We start from the raw sequence: 21,010 nt of genomic DNA on the forward strand, positions 1-21,010 counted from the left end.
CTTTAAGCACGGTGCACGGCCACCAAATTCAAGTGCAGTTTCATACCACTTTCAGCAGGGTGCACGGCCACCAAATTCAAGTGCAGTTTCATACCATTTCAAGCAGGGTGCAAGGCTACCAAATTCAAGTGCAGTTTCATGCAACTTCAAGCAGGGCAAGGCAGGGCCGGATTTACGTATAAGCTAGACAAGCTTAAGCTTAGGGCCTCGAGATCTAGGGGGGCCTCTGCTCGCTGCACCAAGGTATGTTAAACTTTTGAGATAGTGCAGTTGTTACAAACCCTACCATCGGTGGTGCTGTGCTTGTGATTCCGGAGGCTTTGGTGGGAGGGATTAAAATGCAGGTGAGGTATATATTCGTTGTGGAGAGGAATTTGCTCCACAGACCCTTGGAAGTGCAGGACAAAGCAAAAGGTATGTAGTTTAACCCTTCCCCCCGCCAAACCTCGCCGCTTCATCTGGGGGCCCATCCTCCTCCAATCCGCACTGGGGCCTATCCACCTCCAATCCGCACTGGGGGCCTATCCACCAATCTGCACTGGGGGCCTATCCACCTCGCCGCCGCACCTGGCCGACCCACCTCGCACTGGGCCCACCCAACAATGCCGCCGCACCAGGCCCATCCAACATTGCCGCCGGATCGGACCTAACAAACATGGCCGCCAGACCGGGGCTCTCCGAACATGGCCGCCGCACTGCGCCCTACTCACCTCGTCGCCTCACCGGGCTGGCCGATCCACGCCGCCCCACAGACCATCCGCCCACCGGGACCTCCCACTCATCGCCCGCGGACCCCGACTCAACTGCCCGTGGATTCCTACCATCGGGTCCGCCGACCCTCGCCACTGCACCTCCCTCCAGCAGCCCGCAGCCGTCGCCTTACCTGGAGCCTGGACTCAGCACTGGGCCTGAAGCCTCCACGCTGCTAACTCCCACTCCCCTGGGTTTGACTGCACTGGGTCCTAGTGCCAGTCTTCCCAACCCTGGTAACCTCAGTGGCTGGTCCGCTGGGTCTTCCCCATCTCCCTCAAACTATGTGACCCCTGCTCTTCCCCACCCACACTACAGATCCTCATACCCCCCTAGGCCACTATCTCTAGCACCATCACTGACTTCATCACTTCCGGCCCCCTGCCCCCCTGAGCCTCCAACCTCATTGTTCCCCAACCCCGCACGGCCCGTTTTACCTTCTCCCCAAAATCCACAAACCTGACTGTCCTGGTAGACCCATTGTCTCTGCCTGTTCGTGCCCCACCGAACTTATTTCCACATACCTGGACTCCATCCTGGTTAATTCCCTCCCTACATATGTTCAAGACACATCAGATACTCTCCGTCGTCTCCGGGCATTCCATTCTCTAGGCCCCCATCCCCTCATCTTCACCATGGACATCTAGTCACTCTACACCACCCCCCATCAGGATGGTCTCAAAGCCCTCAGGTTCTTCCTCGACCGGAGAATCAACCTATACCCGTCCACTGATACTCTCCTCCGCCTAGCGGAGTTGGTCCTTACCCTCAATAACTTCTCGTTTGACTCCTCCCATTTCCTCCAAATACAAGGCGTAGCTATGGGCACGCACATGGGCCCCAGCTATGCCTGCCTATTTGTCGGGTACGTCGAACAATCCTTGTTCGAGGCATACCAGGACCCCATCCCCGACCTCTACCTCTGTTACATCGGTGATTGCTTTGGTGCTACCTCCTGCACCCACACACAACTGACTGACTTCATCCGCTTCACCACTAACTTCCATCCGGCACTCAAATACACCTGGACCATTTCCGACACTTCCCTACCATTTCTTGACCTCACTATCTCCATCGCAGGTGATAGACTTCTGACCGACATCCACTATAAACCCACTGACTCCCACGGCTATCTAGACTACTCTTCTTCCCACCCTGCTTCCTGTAAGGACTCCATCCCCTACTCCCAATTCCTCCGTCTACGCCGCATCTGCTCCCAGGATGAGGTGTTTCACAACAGGGCATCGGAAATGTCCTCCTTCTTCAAAGAATGGAGGTTCCCCTCCCCTACTATAGATGAGGCTCTCGCCAGGGTCTCACCAGACCGCTCCCTCCGCAACTCCCTGGTAAATTCTTCTCTTCCCTCCCTCACCACCCGAAGTCCACAGGCTGTGCAGAGCGGAGATTCATGCTGGCGGCCCTCGGCAAAGGGATCCCAGGGCTCCACGATGTTTAAATCAGCGCAGCCTGACGCTGGGAGCTCCGCAAACCACAGCTCCATGATGTTGAAGCAGCAGGCCCAACACCCCAGAGCTTCAAACAGCGATCCAGGTAACGCATCGCCCGCTCCACGGTGAATCCAATATGTATTTTAAAACCAACTGTTTAATGACAACATACAGTAGGATCTAAAAGTGTCACACTGTCACTGTCGGGTAGTCATGGTCCTCTAGTCGTGGGGGTGGGGGATTGGGATGGGTGGGGGGGGGCTCACAAGTGAAATAGCTTAGGGCCTCTTTTCAACTAAATCTGGCCCTGGTGTTAGGCCACCAAATTCAAGTGCCCTTGAACGCCAGGCTTGAGTGACTGAGTTGCCAGCCCAATAATCCATTCGGCCCACAATTTCCATACTAGCCCTCTGGAAACCAGTCCCTTCAGCCCATAACACCCATACTAGCACTCCATGAAGCCCCCCCCCCCCCCCCCCCACCCCACTGGACACCAATATTGGAATTGGTGGAGAGGTGGAATATTGCGTTGAGGGACCAGCCCTCCTGTGTGAACATGGGAGCCAACGGGTCCCACTTAGTCTAGTATATAAATATAATCCAGTCAAACTCAAGACAATACGCAGAGCAAAGGGGAAGTAACAGTGTAGAATATAGTTCTCAGCATTGTAGCGCATCAGTTCCATGGACAAAGTCCAATGTCCGCAATGAGGTAGAGGTGAATCGGACAGTAGCCTAGCTTATGGAAGGACCATTCAGAGGCCTGATAGCAGAGGGAAAGAAGCTGTTCCTGAGTCTGGTGGTGCGCACTTTCAAGCTTCTGTATCTTCAGCCCGATGGGAGCCAGGAGAAGAAGGATTGACCGGGGTGGGACAAGTCTTTGGTTATGTTAGCTGGTTTCTTGGGGCAACGTGAAGTGTAGGTGGGGAGTGTGTGAAGGACTGGGCTACATCCACAACTCTCTGCAATTTCTTGCGGCCTTGGGCAGAGCTGTTCCCAAACCAAGCTGTGATGTAACCCGACAGTGTACTTTCTTCAGTAGAACCAGGCTGATCTACAATAGCCTATGTCCATCGTTTCATCCTGTTAATACCATAGCTCTGGAATGGCAAGTTGCAACTGGAACATATGACAATAAAACGCTCTTGACTTGACGACTCTTGGTTCCTGTGGCTTACCTTTCAACTCATCATCTTCGAGACAATCGAGGAAATCAATGGACTCTTCTAAGTTGGCTTGCATCAGAATTGACTTTGTCTTCAACACATGAGGGTTGGTAAAGTGAAGGTAGGACTTCAGCTTGCCGGCTTCGGTCACCGATAAACCTGGGATCAAATGCAGATCGGAAAGAACCATCAAAAAAAGATTGCTAAAATCAATATTGTTTGCGCACTGGATAAATAGGTATCACGTTACAGAACTTGCAATTATGCAGTGCCAGGGGCATTGATTATAAGTGTCAGGAAGTCATAATGTAGCTTTATACGACTTTGTTTGGGCCTTATTTGCACACAATTCTGGTCGCCTCGTTATATGAAGGATGTGGGGGCTTTGGAGAGAGAACAAAAGAGGTTGTGGACCTTTCGAAAGGGTGCAAATGAGGTTTGCCAGAGATGAACAAACTTGGAGTGTTTTCGAAGGAGCATCGGACACTAAAACTAGAAGACATAATTTGAAGGTGAGAGGGAAAAGATTTAAAAGGGACCTGAGGGGCAAATATTTCCCACACAGAGCATGGTAGGTATGTGGAATAAAGTTGTCAGACATAGAGGTTAATGCAATGACAACGTTTAACCAAATATTTGGACATGTAGATGGATAGGAAAGGTTTGAGAGATATGGGCCATATACGGGCAAATAGGTCTTGCTCAGGAGGATATCTTGGTCAATGTGGCCAAGTTGGGATGAAGGGCTTATTTCTGTGCTGCATAGCTCTCTGTCTCTATCGATGGTGCCCAGGATGTATAAATAATTCATAATGACTGCAATTATCTGAATATTTTGTGTCAATACTTGTACCAAAGAAACGGCAACCCCTATATTTGAATGTCAGGAAATCCTTCAGAGGGGTGAACCCCCGAAAAGCACCTGGTCCTGATGGTATACCCGGCCGTGTTCTAAAAACCTGTGCGGACCAACTGGCGGGAGTTTTTACGGACATTTTCAATCTCTCACTTCTGAGGTCTGAGGTCCCCACCTGCTTTAAAAGGGCATCAATTATACCGGTGCCCAAGAAGAGTAAGGTGACATGCCTCAATGACTATCGACCAGTGGCACTAACGGCGGTGGTGATGAAGTGCTTTGAGAGGTTGATCATGGAGCAAATCAACTCCTACATCGACAAAAACCTGGACCCACTGCAGTTCGCGTACCGCCACAACAGATCAACGGTGGATGCGATCTCGCTGGCCCTCCACTCCGCACTGGACCACTTGGACAACAAAAACTCATATGTCAGGCTGTTATTCATTGATTACAGCTCGGCATTTAACACAATCATCCCCTCCAAACTGGTTACCAAACTCGCAGAACTGGGTCTCTGCGCATCCCTCTGCAACTGGATCCTCGACTTCCTCGTCCACAGACCACAGTCTGTTCGTATTGGTGGAAATGTGTCAGCCTCAATAACAATCAGCACGGGAGCACCTCAAGGCTGCGTGCTCAGCCCCCTGCTGTACTCACTCTATACCCATGACTGCGTAGCGAACCACAGTGCGAACTCCATCATCAAGTTCGCTGACGACACCACTATTGTGGGGCGTATCACTGATGGGGATGAGTCAGAGTACAGAAGAGAGACCGAGCAACTGTCCATATGGTGCCAGCGCAATAACCTGGCCCTCAACACCAGCAAAACCAAGGAACTGATTGTGGACTTTGGAAGGAGTAGGAGGGGGACCCACAGCCCCATTTATATCAACGGGTCGATGGTTGAAAGGGTCAAGAGCTTCAAATTCCTGGGCGTGCACATCTCTGAAGATCTTTCCTGGTCCGAGAACACTAATGCAATCATCAAAAAAGCACATCAGCGCCTCTACTTCCTGAGAAGATTACGGAGAGTCGGATTGTCAAGGAAGACTCTCTCTAATTTCTACAGGTGCACAGTCGAGAGCATGCTGACCGGTTGCATCGTGGCTTGGTTCGGCAATTTGAGCGCCCTGGAAAGGAAAAGACTACAAAAAGTAGTAAACACTGCCCAGTCCATCATCGGCTCTGACCTTCCTTCCATCGAGGGGATCTATCGCAGTCGCTGCCTCAAAAAGGCTGGCAGTATCATGAAAGACCCACACCATCCGGGCCACACACTCATCTCCCTGCTACCTTCAGGTAGAAGGTACAGGAGCCTGAAGACTGCAACAACCAGGTTCAGGAATAGTTACTTCCCCTCAGCCATCAGGCTATTAAACCTGGCTCGGACAAAACTCTGATTATTACCAACCACTTTCTGTTATTTGCACTATCAGTTTATTTATTCATGTGTGTATATATTTATATCATGGTATATGGACACATTTATCTGTTTTGTAGTAAATGCCTACTATTTTCTGTGTGCTTAAGCAAAGCAAGAATTTCATTGTCCTATACAGGGACACATGACAATAAACTAACTTGAACTTGAACTTGAACTTGAACCTCATCAAACCAGTGATAACTCTGCAATGAACGCATAGAACATCTAACAGTACAGCACAGGACCAGGTCGTTGAGTCCACAATGTCTGTGCCAAACATGATGCCAAGTTAAACTCATGGCCTCTGCCTGCACATGATCCATTTCCCTCCAAATCCATGTGTCTATCTAAAATGTCGGGGCCATCTGTCTGAAGAAGGGTCTCGACCCGAAACGTCACCCATTCCTTCTCTCCATAGATGCTGCCTCGCCCGCTGAGTTACTCCAGCATTTTGTGTCAGCATTCTGGTGAAACTGTTCTGCATCCTCTCTAAAGCCTCCACATTATTTATGTAATGGGACATCAGAAAGGTGCACAGTACTCCAAATGTGATCGAATCAAAATTTCGCTGAAGTTTGAAATTGAGTCCGCAGGAAGGTTCCGACCCGAAACGTTGACTTGCATTCCCTCTGTGGATGCTGCCTGACAAATTGAGTACCTCCAGCACTTTGTGTTTTGCTCAGGATTCCAGCATCTACAGTATCTTGTGTCTCTAATCAAAGTTTTATTTTGTTCGTTCGTAGGCTTATAAGCAGGTGAATGGACGGCAAAATCCCAGGCCGTGCTAATACGACAGCAGGAGTTCCAATTAAACAACAATTGGAGCATCCTGTATAACTCTAATTACTAGAGAAAGCGTATCTAGTTACCGGAGGCATTATAGACGGAAGCCACCAAGGTAGGAAGATGGTGGAAGCTTTGGAGAGGGTGCAGTCGAGGGTTACTGGAATGCTGTTGGGATTAGATAGCATTAGATGGTATTAACTATAAGGAGAGGTTGGACAGACTCGGATTGTTTTCACTGGAATGCCGGAATTTGAGGGGACACCTGCTAGACGTATAAAAAATTAATTCATAATAAAATTATAATTAAAACCACAAGATATATAAAATTATGGAAGGCATTGATAAGAGTTTTCCCCAGCGAGGAAACGTCAGACTTATTAGGTGCGAGGGGCAAAGTTTAAAGGAGATGTGCAGGCAATTCTTTTTTTACACAGGGATTGGTAGGTGTGTGGAACGCACTGCCAGGGGTGGTGGTGGAGGCAATTATGATCATGGAGTTTAAGAGGCTTTTCGATAGGCACATGGATAAGCAGGGAACGGAGGAATACGGATCACATGCAGGCAGAGATTAGTGTAACTTAGCATCATGTTCAGCATGGACATTGTGGGCCTAAGGTCCTGTTGCTTTGCTGTTTCATTCTTTAGTTTAGTTTAACGATACAGCACAGAAACAGGCCCTCCAGCCCACCAAGTCCGTGCTGACTAACGATCCCTGCACTACCCTACACACACTAGGGACAATTTACAATTATACCAAACCAATTAAAAGTCCTCACCTTTCACCCCACCAGCTGGCAAATACAACAAATAATCCTCCGCCATTTCCGCCACTTCTAACGTGACCCCACCACTCGCCACATCTTCCCATCTCCCCCTATGTCTGCCTTCCGCAAAGACCGCTCCCTCCGCAACCCCCTTGTCAATTCTTCCCTTCCCTCCCGTACCACCCCCTCCCCGGGCACTTTCCATTGCAACTGCAAGAAATGCAACACCTGTCCCTTCACCTCCCCCCTCGACTCCATTCAAGGACCCAAGCAGTCGTTCCAGGTGCGACAAAGGTTCACCTGTATCTCCTCCAACCTCATCTACTGCATCCGCTGCTCTAGATGACAGCTGATTTACATCGGGGAGACTAAGCGGAGGTTGGGCGATCGTTTCGCCGAACACCTCCGCACAGTCCGCAATAACCTACCTGAACTCCCGGTGGCTCAGCACTTCAACTCCCCCTCCCATTCCCAATCCGACCTCTCTGTCCTGGGTCTCCTCCATTGCCAGAGTGAGCAACACCGGAAATTGGAGGAAAAGCACCTCATATTCCGCCTGGGTTGCTTGCGTCCAGATGACATGAACGTTGAATTCTCCCAGTTTTGCTAGCCCTTGCTGTCTCCTCCCCTTCCTTAACCCTCGAGCTGTCTCCTCCCATCCCCCCGCCCTCGGGCTCCTCCTCCTCCCTTTTTCCTTCCTTCTCCCCCCCACCCCCCATCAGTCTGAAGAAGGGTTTCGGCCCGAAACGTCGCCTATTTCCTTCGCTCCATAGATGCTGCTGCACCCGCTGAGTTTCTCCAGCATTTTTGTGTACCTTCGATCTTCCAGCATCTGCAGATCCTTCTTGAACACAACAACCTACAAATCTTTATGTTTTTGGAGTGTGGGAGGAAACTGGAGATCCCGGAAAAAATCCACGCAAGTCACAGGGACAACGTACAACTCCATGCAGACAAGCACCAGTGGTCAGGATCGAATCGGGTCCCTGGCGCTGTAAGGCAGCAACTCTATCGCTACGCCACTCTTCAATGATCTAAAGTATCCAATTGTGAGCACTGAGTATAACCTGCTGAGAAGGTCAGCATTTCTGCCTTTGGTCCTATGGTGGTAATCTTTGGTGAATGGTGATGTAGTGATGTGGTGAATCAACGGATGTCTCACAATGTTGCGAAGTTTTGGGACTGAGCACCAAGTTGTGGAGTTGTTATTTATTCCCCTGAAGGGAAGCCTGAACGTAAAGGAATCATTACCTTCGAAACTCCTATTCCTATGGACGTCATTTTGAGGTGTCATGATGAAAGCGGCCCTGGGAATGACTGCTGTTTCCATGTTTATGAGTGTAATCGTAGCTGTTAAACGTTCTTCCTCTTTCACCTTGATCTGAAACAAAAAGATGGAGGCTGCTTTTGATCTGTTGTTCTCACACCTTATTCTCTTTGTAACCCATCCATATCTCCAGTTGCACCTCATTCTGAAAACGGGTCTCCCATTCCTTCTGGAATCCCTTCCGGAATCCTTCCGCACCTATTCACTGGAATTTAGAAGGATGAGAGGATATAGAGGCGATCTTACACAAACATGTAACATTCTTAAGGGATTGGACAGGCAAGATGCAGGAAAAATGTTCCCAATGTTGGGGGAGTGCAGAACCAGGGGTTACAGTTTAAGAATAAGGAGTAGGCCATTTAGGACTGTGAACAGAAAAACCTTTTTCACCCAGAGTTGTGAATCTGTGGAATTTTCTGCCACAGAAGGCAGTGGAGGCCAATTCACTGGATGTTTTCAAGAGAGACTTAGAGCTCTTAGAGCTAACAGAATCGAGTGATATGGGAGAAAGCAGGAACGGGGTACTGATTTTGGATGATCCGCCATGATCATATTGAATGGTGGAGCTGGCTCGAAGGGCCTACTGCACCTATTTTCTATGTTTCTCTCATAGAGAATGAGAGATGCCTGTCCCGCTGAGTTACTCCAGCATTTCATGTCTATATTCGGTGTTAAACCAATACCTACAGTTCCTTCCTACACATAGGTATATTTTCAACAGCTTCAAATCATTAGCTGTATTTTAGCTCGTCCCTCCAATCTGTCTTTGCCGATTTGTGCTGATCTTCATCACCGACCACATACTTCTTCATCATTTGTCAATATCATTCCTCCAAGTCTCGTGCCATAGAATCATAGAGCTATACAGTATAGAAACAGGCCCTTTGGCCCAACCTGTCCTTCTGGTTGGCATTCTGGGCTAGTCCCATTTACCCACATTAGGCCCATATCCTAGCTATGTATCTGCCCAAATGTCATTTCAAAGGCGTAATTGTATCCGCTGCTCTAGCGTCCTGGGACAGTTTATAATCCATCGTTCTCCTGATTGTGAGAAGATAGGGAAGAGATTGACTGAAGTTGGAGACAGCGCTTGGCACGCTTGCCTTCATTGGGAAGGATATTCAGTGCAAAAGTTGGGACATCATGATGCATCTGTACAAGGCATTGGTGAGAAAGTGAGATAACATAGAACTAGTGTGAATGGGTGATCGATGGTTGGCGTGGACTCGGAGGGCCGAAGGTCCTGTTGCCATGCTGTATCTCTAAAAAATAATCTACTCTTATGGTTTTTCACCACTGCTACTTACTTTTCCTGCAAATTTGTCTTCCATTTCCATTTCACTACTGAACAGCCTGGAGAATATTCCCAGTCAGTGCTAAATAAGCTTAGAGCAGCATAGTGATGCAGCGATAGAGTTGCGGCCTTACTGCGCCAGAGGCCTGGGATTGATCCTGACTACGGGTACTGTCTGTACAGAATTTGTACGTTCTCCCTGTGACCATCCTGGGTCTTCCCCGGGAGCTTCGGTTTCCTCCCACACTCCAAAGACGTACAGGTTTGAAGGTTAATTGGCTTGGTGTAAATGTAAATTGTCCCTAGTGTGTGTAGGATAGGGTTAGTGTGCGGGGATCGTTGGTCGGCATGGACTCTGGGCCGAAGGGCCTGTTTCCGCACTGTATCTCTAAACTAAACTCAACTAAAATGTGTCATGCTGCCAGAAAACAAAATAATGACCAACTTTTTAGAGGATTCAAGTGACGGTCACAAAAAAACCCCACTGCTTGCAGTGATTTAATCACATTCTGTCTTGATTGTTACAGGATATTCTCTCTCAGCATTGAAGTATTCTCCTTAATTATTATAGCCAGCCTACCTCCTTTCTTATATTTCCTGTACATCTGGTATCCAGGAATATTTAATACCCAATGCAGCTATTTGTTTTGAAAAGAGCCAGGCCTCTGGTTGTTGTCGCAGCATCATATTCTCCAACAACTCCTCAACCTTATTTAACGCACTTAAACCTTTCCTGGATCTTCTTGGGGTTTCTTTTATGCTCATCCAATCTAAAAACGTGATATTTCTCGCACGAGCGATCCCTCTCACAAAAAAATGGAACATAGAACAGGCCCCTCGGCTCACAATGTCTGTGCCAAACATAATACTAAGCCCCAGTCTGAAGGAGGGTCCTGACCCGAAATGTCACAGGGGCGGCACAGTGGCACAGTAGAGCTGCTGCCTGCAGCACCAGAGACCCCAGTTCGATCCTGACTATGGGTGCTGTCTGCACGTTCTCCCTGTGACCACGTGAGTTTCCTACGGGTGCTCCAGTTTCCTCTCACACTCCAATGACGTACAGGTTTGTAGGTTAATTGGCTTTGTAAATTGTCCCCAGTATGTAGGACAGTGCTAGAGTACGGGTTGGTGTTGACCTGGTGGGATAAAGGGCCTGCTTCAGCGCTGTATCTCTAAAGTTTAAAGTCACCTATCCATTTTCTCTGGAGATGCTGCCTGACCCGCTGAATTACCACCGCACTTTACGTCTTTTTCTGTAAACCAGCATCTGCAGTCCCCGCACATCTCCTTCAAACGTTGTCCCTTTCACCTTAAAGCTATGCCCTTTAGTATATGATTTTTCAAGAAGTACTGCACAGTATTTGTGCAGTCGTTTTCTGCTCCTGAATGCCTAGCCCGAGCACTCATCCCAAATATAATTATCTTTATTTATTCATTTATAAGATAGCACTTATCCCAGAAATATAATTGCTTCTGATCCGAAATCTCACTTCTGTGTCCTGATTGACGTGCTCTTCATTCTCCTTCTTAACCACGGTCTTCTCGTATTCATGAGATGGGTCGCCCATGAAGCGACCTCTCAGCATCATGGATCTGGCTATCATTTCATTCGTTGCTGGGGGGAGCAGCTTCCAATCCATGCAGTTAAAACTGTAAAAAAACAAAAAAAGTCAACAGATGTCTCCTTCATTTTTTTTTTAAATGGAGGCAGGGTTAATAGTTTAATTTAGAGATACAGCATGCATCTTCGGCCCACTGAATCCATGCCGACCAGCGATCACACGCTCACACTAGTTCTACGTTATCCCATTTTCTCATCCGCTCCCTACACACTAGGGAGCAATTTGCGAAGGGCCAATTAACCTACAATGGGAAGAATATGGGGCACCTGGAGGAAACCCACACGGTCACAGGGAGAACGTGCAAACTCCACACACAGGCAGCGCCCGAGTTCAGGATCAAATCCAGTTCTCTGGCGTTGTGAGGCAGTGACTCTCCTAGTTGCGCCACTGTGCTGGCGTAAAATTATTAGGAGCAATGTCGCTTCGACAACCATTGCTTAGCTGTTCTCACCAAGAGGATTCCATTAAAGATATTTTCACCTGTTTTTACTTAGGTAAAACGAGACCCATTACAAATATCAGGATACCCAAAATTCTGCGTTACCATTGCCTGTCCCTATGTAGCAATCCATCATCTCCTGTAAATATAATTTATACTTAACACTATAATTTATATATTTTATCTTCTACCCTGAACCTCACCTGCTTGAATTTTTGCCCTGGAAAGTCCAAATACCACTGATTGGAAATTTACATAGAACATAAAACAGTACAGGAACAGGCCCTTCAGCCCACAATGTTCATGCTGAACATGGTGCCAGGTTAAACTAATCTCCTCTGCGTGCACGTGATCCTTGCCGCCTTGAACGCCATAGACAAATGAACCGAAGTCGTTGTTTCTGTGTTGTGTAATTCTCTTGCTCTATGTATTTTGCCGTGGAAGGATTAATAATTCAGTATGGCTGAGATTAACTAAATTTCGCGTTAATTCTTGTGAAAAATCAACCTCAATATTGATGGCACCAGATCAAATCAGTGCATGAACACATTGAACAACGAACAGTACAGCACGGGACCAGGCCCTTCGGCCCACAATGTCCAAGTTAAACTAATCTTGGCACATGATACTAAATTAAACTAATCTCCTCTGTCTGCACATAATCCCTATCTCTCCGTTCCCTCCATATGCATGTATCTATCTATAAAACCTTAAATGCCATGATGGTAACTGCCTCCACCTCCAGATTCAGGAAGTTTTGACCTAGTTGTTAGCAGGCAATTGGACGGTCCTCTCATCAGTAGGAGTGCGGTCCTGACCTCCCATCCACCTCATTAGAGACCTTTGACTATCTTTAGTCAAACTTTTTCTTGCACTAACTGTTGTACCCTTTATCTATGCACTGTGGGGAGCTTGATTGTAATCGTGTATCGTCTTTTCTTTGACTGGATAGCATGGAAAAAAAAATTTTCACTGTACCTCAGTACACGTGATAATAATAAACTAAACTAAACTAAACCCTTGGCTGCAAGTTCCAGGCACCCAACACTCTCTATGTAAAGAAAGCTTTCCCCACATTTCTCCTTTAAAACTTCATCCCTCTCACCTTAAACATATGCCCTCGAGTCTTTAAACTTTCCACCCTGGGAAAATGAGGTTCTGACTGTCTAATCTATTTTTTCCCATTTATAGTTTACAAGACACATGCGCTGAACCCAAAAAATAGCAAACAGCTCAGCCAACTGTGTCATCTGTATAATGTGGATAAGATTAGAATCGAGATAAGCTACAGTAAAATGCTTAAAACAATAACCAAAAATAATTGTACTCAATAATCCTAAAAAATTGGAAACACACCAACGACCATATGCAATATTATTTGAGTATAATTCTACAATTACAAATGACATTATGAATGAGATCTAACATCACCCAGGGTGACAGTATGAATTATTTTGAGACAGTACAGCAAAACAAATTTAATTTTGCTTTCTTCTTAACTAGATGCATTGCAGTCAAAACCAAGGTGATGTTTTCAGGTCCAGCAAGGTTAGAAGTTGAGGATCGTGAGGTAATCGGGAAATGGTCAAAGGCATTAAGGCAGAATCCAAGTACGAGTAGGCGCTGTGTAAAATAGGCGGCAGGTTATAGGAGAAGGGGAGAGTCAATGTAGAATTAACAGCCATGTTACAGGGAAGAGGGAAGTGTGACACTGCCCGGTCCATCCTCACGATCGAAGGGATCTACAGGAGGTAGAGACACTGCTTGACCTACTGAGTTACTCCACCACTTTGTGTCCTTTTGGTCTAAGGTTAATGTGGTTGTGCCCCCCTGGCTACTTGGTTTAATGCTAATGTCGACAATCCGCCGTAGCCCCACAGTTAGTTGGAACAAGGGGAAGTTTGTTTAAACTATCTCTATACCTATAAAAGTCTCATCTTGTGTGTTGTATGTGTGTTTGTTTTTTATCCTTCTCAAAACGCTACGCGCTAAATTATTATATATTCTGACACATTTTCTTAAATTGTTATATATTCTGACATTTTCCCCCTCCACATCATAATCAGGTTCACAAGATTTCATCCTATATTTCACCAGTTATTCATGATTAAAGTTTAAAAAAAAGCCAAAAACCGCTTCTCACACATAGCCTTTTTCCAGCAGGTTCCAATGATGATGTCACAATGCCACTCTCAGATGTCCAATCACACTGGATCTCATTTACAAATTACATCACAATGGGACGTTGCCAACGGTAACCTCAGCTTCTCAGACAGACTTTTTTTCCAGGAGCTTCCAATGACGATGTCACAATGCCACTCTCGGTGCACCAATCACAATGGGCTCTCAAGCTGCCGAGTGCCACACCCGCAGTCCCCTCCCCCCCCCCCCCCCGGGTTATTCACACACCCCCTCCGATCACCCCCTCTGAGTTATTCACACTGCCCACCCCCTCCCCCCCGCTACCTCAAAAAGGCAGCCAACATCATCAAAGACCCACGCCACCCCGGCCACACACTCATTGCACCATTGCCATCGGGCAGAAGGTACAGGAGCCCGAAAACTGTAACATCCAGGTTCAGAAACATGGACACGGACTAGAAGGGCCGAGATGGCCTGTTTCTGTGCTGTAATTGTTATATGGTTAGAAAGCTTCTTCCATACAGCCAAACAAGCAAGAATGTCATTGTCCTATCTGGGACATATGACGATAAAACACTCTTGACTCTTTTTTTTCAGTATGACCACCACAAATTTATGTTATTTTATTCTTGGACAGCTAAAATTCTCCGTGCACTGTTGTGACTCAAGGTGGCTTTCCTGTTTTTCATTCTGTCCATACATTCTACAAAAAAATCAAATTTGTTTTATTGTTCAAAGGTTCAAAGGTTGATTTATTGTCACATACACCTAGATGTAGTGAAATTCCTTTTGCCAATGCAGCACATAAGAAAGAATACAAACATAACAATAATAAATAGCTTTAACATGAAAACATCCCCCCACAATGGTTCCCATTATGGGGGAAGGCACAAAGTTGCTGTTTGTGCCTTTCTTACAACTTTCACCACAAGCCTCACTCCTGAAGCTCATCATCACGTTGCAGAGAGAATGGCGGAGAAAATAACCATGACTGTCGACTCCTCCGCTATTCTTTCCGCTACTTATTTTGTGTCTATTTACTAGACGACTTTTACAGGATGTTGCTGATGCCGCACTTGGAGTATTGCGTTCTGTTTCGATCACCCTGCTATAAGAAGGATGCTGTTAAGATGGAAAGGGTGCAGAGAAGATTTACGAGGATGCTGCCAGGACTTGTGGGCCTGAGCTATAGGGAGAGGTTGGGCAGGCTAGGGCTTTACTCCTTGGAGCGTAGGAGGCCGAGGGGTGATCTTATAGAGGCGTATAAAATCATGAAGGGGATAGTTAGGGTGAATGCACAGAGTTTTTTTTCCGAAGGTAGGGGAATCAAGAACCAAAAGGCATAGGTTTAAGGTGATAGGGGAAAGATTTGATTGCAATCTGAGGGGCAATGTTTTCACACAGAGAGTGGTGGGTATATGGATGAGCTGCCAGAGGAACTAGTTGAGATAGAACTATTACAGCATTCAAAAGACATTTGGACAGGTACATGTATAAAAAAGGTTTAGATGGATATGGACCAAAAGCGCAGGCAATGGGACACTTAATGGGGCATCTTGGTCAGCATGGATGAGTTGGGCCAAAGGGCCTGTTTCTATGCTGTGTGACTCTATGACAGGATTATTAGCCCTGGGTCTAGTTCCCAACTTGGAGGATTGAGGACACAAAGTCCTCCACTGAGATCACTGAAGTAATTCAGCAAGTCAGGCAGCATCTCTGGAGAACATAGATAGGTGACGTTTTGGGTCGCAACCCATCATCAGACTGGAGGGCTGGAGTGTGTAGGAAGGAACTGCAGATGCTGGTTCAAAACGAAGATAGACACAAAAAGCCAGAATAACTCAGCGGGTCAGACAGCATCTCTGGAGAAAAAGGAATAGGTGACATTTCGGGTCGGGAAACCTTCTTCAGACTGAGAGTCAGAGAAAAAGGTAACCCCTGACTCTCAGTCTGAAGACGGGTCTCAACCCGAAACGTCACCCATTCCTTTTCTCCTGAGATGCTGCCTGAATGGTTACACCAGCTTTTTGTGTCTAACTGGTTTAATGGCCAGTGTTGCTGCCTCGAGCCCCATTTCACCCGGTTTCCTGGTTAAACAATGAGAATTGCCATCTCTAGTCTCCTTTCCCAATCCGCAATCACACAGTTAACTGGTTCAATGGTGATATTGTTATCTCCAGCCCACGCCTCACTGGTTACCTGGTTAAAGGATCACTGCTGCCATCTCCAGGCTGGTTACCTAATTTAATCATCACTATTACTGTCTCCAGCCGTCACTTCTCTAGTTAAATGATTGGTTGCTGCTATGTTAGGTCTCTCTCACCCTTTCCCTAGATAGAGTGGACATGGAATGATGTTTCCAGTAAGTGGAGAGTGCACAACCTCAGAATAGAAGGATGTACCTTCAAAATGGAAATGAGGATGGATTTCTTTAGCCTGAGGGTGGTGAATCTGTGGAATTCATTGTGTAAGAAGGAACTGCAGATGCTGATATGCACTGAAGATGGACACAAAAAGCTGCAGTAACTCAGCGGGTTATGCAATATCTCTGGAGAAAAGGAATAGGTGACGTTTCGGGTCGAGAGTCACCTGCAGAGTCACTCCAACATTTTGTGTCCATCTTTTTTTAAATTAATTCATGCAGGTGGCTGTGGAGGCTAAGTCAGAGTAGACTTGATGGGCCAAATGGCATAATTCTGCTCCAATGTCTTATGGTCTCGTTCAATGGTCCATGTTGTTATCTGCAGCCTTCCTAGACACCCCTAGGTGTCCACTTTGAAGCACAGTGCTGCCCTTTCCCCCTCCTCACCATCACTACCACCCCACCATCCCACCCTTAGTAGCCCACCCCCATAACATCCACCACCCCCACCAGCCTCCCTTCCTTTCCTCCCGTCTCCCACCCTTCCCTCCCCTCTCCCTCCACCATCTCTCTTCCTCTCCCAACTCCTCTCTCTCTCCCTCTCCTCTCCTTCCATCTCCCCCTCCCTCTCCCCTGCCCCTCCCTCTCCTCCCCCTCCTGCTTCACTCCCCCTCCCCATCTCCCCCCCTCCCTCCCTCCCTCCCTCACTCTCTCCCTTCACCTTCCTCTCCCTCAGCTCATCCAGCCTGAAGCTTTGCACCCCCTCCTTTAATCACCCCCCTCCCTCACCACCCTGACCCCATTCCCTCAATACCCATGCCCTTCATCTGCCCTCACTACTCCCACACGGCAAAATCCATTCTCCCTTGAATATCCACTCCTCACCCTCTTCCTCACAACTCCCCTTCCCCTCTCTCACTGAAACCCACCCCCATCACCACTGCCCTCTCCTCCACCTTCTCCCCCTTCCTCACCACCACCCACCCCGTCCTCTTCAATTGCCCCACAGCGCCCCTCACCCAACCCCCCACCACCACACCCCTTCCTGTCCCTCACCCGTCCGTCCAGGACCACACCCTGTAACCGCCCCTCCCCTTCTCCCCCACCTTTACCCCTCAACACCCGTCTCACCCCCCCACCCTTACCTCCCCCACCTCCCTCCTCTCCTTCCGTCCTCTTTCAACCTCCCCACCCCATCTTTTCCACCCCCTCACCTCTCACCTTGTGTTGCCAACCCTATTACACGGGACATCCCGTATATTGGGCAAAACAGGTTCGTCCCATACGGGACCGCCCCTGTCCCGTATTTGACTGCTACTACTCAGGTGCCCATACTTTGGTGGGCGGCGCGACTTTCGTCAGCAGCGGCCTCTGCAGTCCGTCTGCGTTTTTATTATTTTATGTCTATGTTTTTATGTAGTTTTTGTTATTTTTTGTTGGGGTATGTGTGTGGGGGGGTGGGGGTGGTGTGGGGGGGAGGGGGTAACTTTTAAATCTCTCCCTGCACGAGAGACCCGACTTTGTCGGGTCTCCGTTGTCGTTGGGGCTGCAACGAGGAGCGGCCTCCAACAGGAAGACCGGTCGCTCTGGTGCCGACTACTCACCTCACCGTCGCGGAGCTGGCCGAGTCCAGAGCGGGTGGAGCTGTGGTGGACGCTGCTGCGGCCCGACCCCCGGAGTTTCGGAGGCTGCAACTGCGGGTCTGGCGGACGGCACCGGGAGCCCGCGGGTCCCTGCTGGGTGACCGCTTTTCGGGGCTTCCGCAACGGCGACTTCTCCCGCCCGAGTTGCGGGGTTGAAGAGCTCCTGGAGCGGGGCCTTACAGCACCGCCCCGCGCGGCTTGGAATGGCCGCGGGACTGCGAGCGCACGCCGGGGGCTCTAACACCAAGACCCGGTGTGCGGCCTTGCATCACCCGGCGTGGCTTTAATGGCCACGGGACAATCGCCATCGCCCGCCGGGGGCTTTGACTTTGACTCTGACATCGGGGGGGGGGGGGGGGGGGGAGTGCAGGGGAGAGATAAGTTTTTTTGGCCTTCCATCACAGCAATGTGATGGATGTTTATGTAAATTATGTTGTGTCTTGCGTCTATTTGTTTGTAATGTATGGCTGCAGAAACGGCATTTCGTTTGGACCTCAAGGGGTCCAAATGACAATAAATTGAATTGTATTGTATTGTATTGTATTGAGGGGACTGTCAAGTCCCGTCCCGACGTCAAGTCAAGTTTATTTGTCACATACACATACGAGATGTGCAGTGAAATGAAAGTGGCAATGCTCGCGGACTTTTGTGCAAAAGACAAACAACCAAACAACCAAACAAACTATAAACACAATCATAACACACATATTCTTTTACATAATAAATAATGGAAGGAAAAACGTTCAGTAGAGTTAGTCCCTGGTGAGATAGGCGTTTACAGTCCGAATGGCCTCTGGGAAGAAACTCCTTCTCAACCTCTCCGTTCTCACCGCATGGCAACGGAGGCGTTTGCCTGACCATAGCAGCTGGAACAGTCCGTTGCAGGGGTGGAAGGGGTCTCTCATGATATTGTTGGCTCTGGAGTTGCACCTCCTGATGTATAGTTCCTGCAGGGGGGTAAGTGAATTTCCCATAGTGCGTTCGGCCGAACGCACTACGTAGTGCAGCCCATGGAATGCAGCAGCAATGCCTCGCCCGTAGCCCCGTCGGTCGGCAGCCCGTCCAGCTGTTCGACCTTCGCTTACCGCCGACACCACCACTCCTCCTTCTCATGGCCGATCATCGGTTCATGAGTTGGATGGGGCGTCGGACTTTGCTCACAATGTCACCTGGGCCAAAACTCCCCAGCTGGCCCGCCGGCTGGGCTTTGTGTGCAGTCCAGCACCCGGGCCAACTCATCATTCACCCAGCCACTGCCGAGTCGATCAATGAATTGCCATTCTGAATTTGTCCCTTATTTTGACCTTTTGTCCCTTATTTGGAAGTGAGACAGTTGGCAACCCCACTCTCACCCCTTCCCCTCCCCTCCCCTCCCCTCCCCCAACCTGCACAGGCTCTCCCCGTACCTCAGCTCTCCAGCCCCACACTGCACACCCACCCCATGCCATCTCATCCTTCCACCCCCTCAGACTCTCCCTCACTCTTGCTGCCTCTCCCTCACCTATACAGGCTCTTCATGTCCCTCAGCTCATCCAGCCCCCTCCTTTCTCCCCCTCCATCCCCCCCCCCCCCATCCACTCTCCTCACCCTCCCCCTCTCCTTCCTATCTCCTTCACCTGTATAGACCCTGTAACCCAGCTCATCCAGCCCCACACCCTGCACCCCCTCCCTTCCCCTCCCTCTCTCCTCCCTTCCCCTCCCTCTCTCCTCCCTCACCCCTTCTTCCCCTCTTCCTACCCTCAACCCCTCCTCCCCCTCTCCCTCACCTGTAAAGGCTCTTCCTGTCCCTCAGCTAATCTAGCCCAAAGCCCTGCACCCACACCTTTCTCCCCCTCCTTCCCTCCCCTCCTCTCCCCTCTCTCCCCCTCCCACCCTTTCTCCCCCTCCCACCCCCTCCCCCTCATCCCTCCCCCAACCCCCCCACCCCCCCTCTCTGTCCCTCTTCCTCACCCCTCTCCTTCTCTCTCCCCTATCCCGGTCTCTCCCTTCCTCTGTCCCTCTCTATCCCCCTCCCTCCCTGTCCCCTCACCTGTACAGACTCTTCCTCTCAGCTCATCCAGCCTGAAGCTCTGCACCCCCTCCTTTCCTCTCCTCCATCCCCTATCTCTTCCCCCCCCTCTCTCTCCACCCCTATCCCCCCCCCCCTCTCTCCACCCCTATCCCCCTTTCTCTCCCCTCCCTCTCTCCCCTCACCTGTACAGACTCTTCCTCTCCATCAGCTCGTTCAGCCCCACGCCCTGCACGATGAAGTAGTCGGCGCTCAGACCCAGGATCCGACCCCAGAAGTAGACGTGGCTGAACTTGTAGTTGCGGCGGATCAGCTCCAGCGACACCTGCAGCGCGGCCTTGTGCTCGGGGCTCAGCACCAGCCCCTGGCTCGACACAAAGTCCAGCTGCTGCTGCAGGCAGTCGGCCTGCATGGCGATGGTGATGGTGATGGCGCTCCGCTGCCGGCGATGGCGACGCTCAGGCTCGGGTTGCCCGGGCGTTGTAGGCCCCGTTACCCCGGCAACCGCCGGCGCCGTGTCCTTGGTTACCGTCGCCAGGCGGGGTCAGAGGTCAGGCCTCGGCCCCAGCCAAAGAACTCTATGATCCTCAACCCCAGGTAGGCACTGGAGTTGGGCAACATTGTAAACACTGTCAAATACACTTCTATTCCACATTTCCATCATTCTAGCCAAATTATTCTGATTATATTCATTACATGTACAGCATTAGTTTTGGTGAGTCCTAGGTGGGCCCCAGATTAGCACTGGAGTTGGTTAACATTGTTATATATATACTCTGTCAAACAGTCAAATGCACTTCTATTCCATATTTCCATCATTATTCTGATAATATTCAATACAGGTCCAGCATATAGGTTTAGGTGAGCCTCAGATAAGCACTGGAGTTGGGCAACATAACATTGTTATATTTATAAACACTGTCAAATGCACTTCTATTCCACATTTCCATTATTCTAGCCAGATTATTCTGTTT

General features: G+C 49.0%; 1 protein-coding gene across 1 annotated transcript in view; it reads right to left on the bottom strand.

Moving 5' to 3' along the window:
• The window catches only part of rsph9 (radial spoke head component 9), a 74,436-nt gene extending 53,932 nt beyond the window's left edge, over positions 1–20,504 (bottom strand). Inside the window, exons 1-4 of the mRNA XM_033020646.1 lie at positions 20,222–20,504; positions 11,311–11,470; positions 8,451–8,580; positions 3,377–3,523 (exon numbers count right to left, since the gene is read on the bottom strand). Of these exons, the coding sequence (XP_032876537.1) occupies positions 3,377–3,523; positions 8,451–8,580; positions 11,311–11,470; positions 20,222–20,448 (664 nt within the window). The 5' untranslated portion in view covers positions 20,449–20,504. The remainder of the gene's footprint in view (positions 1–3,376; positions 3,524–8,450; positions 8,581–11,310; positions 11,471–20,221) is intronic.
• Positions 20,505–21,010: the final 506 nt, after the last annotated feature.

The sequence above is a fragment of the Amblyraja radiata genome, chromosome 5 (genome assembly GCF_010909765.2).
Source record: "Amblyraja radiata isolate CabotCenter1 chromosome 5, sAmbRad1.1.pri, whole genome shotgun sequence".
NCBI lineage: Eukaryota > Metazoa > Chordata > Chondrichthyes > Rajiformes > Rajidae > Amblyraja > Amblyraja radiata.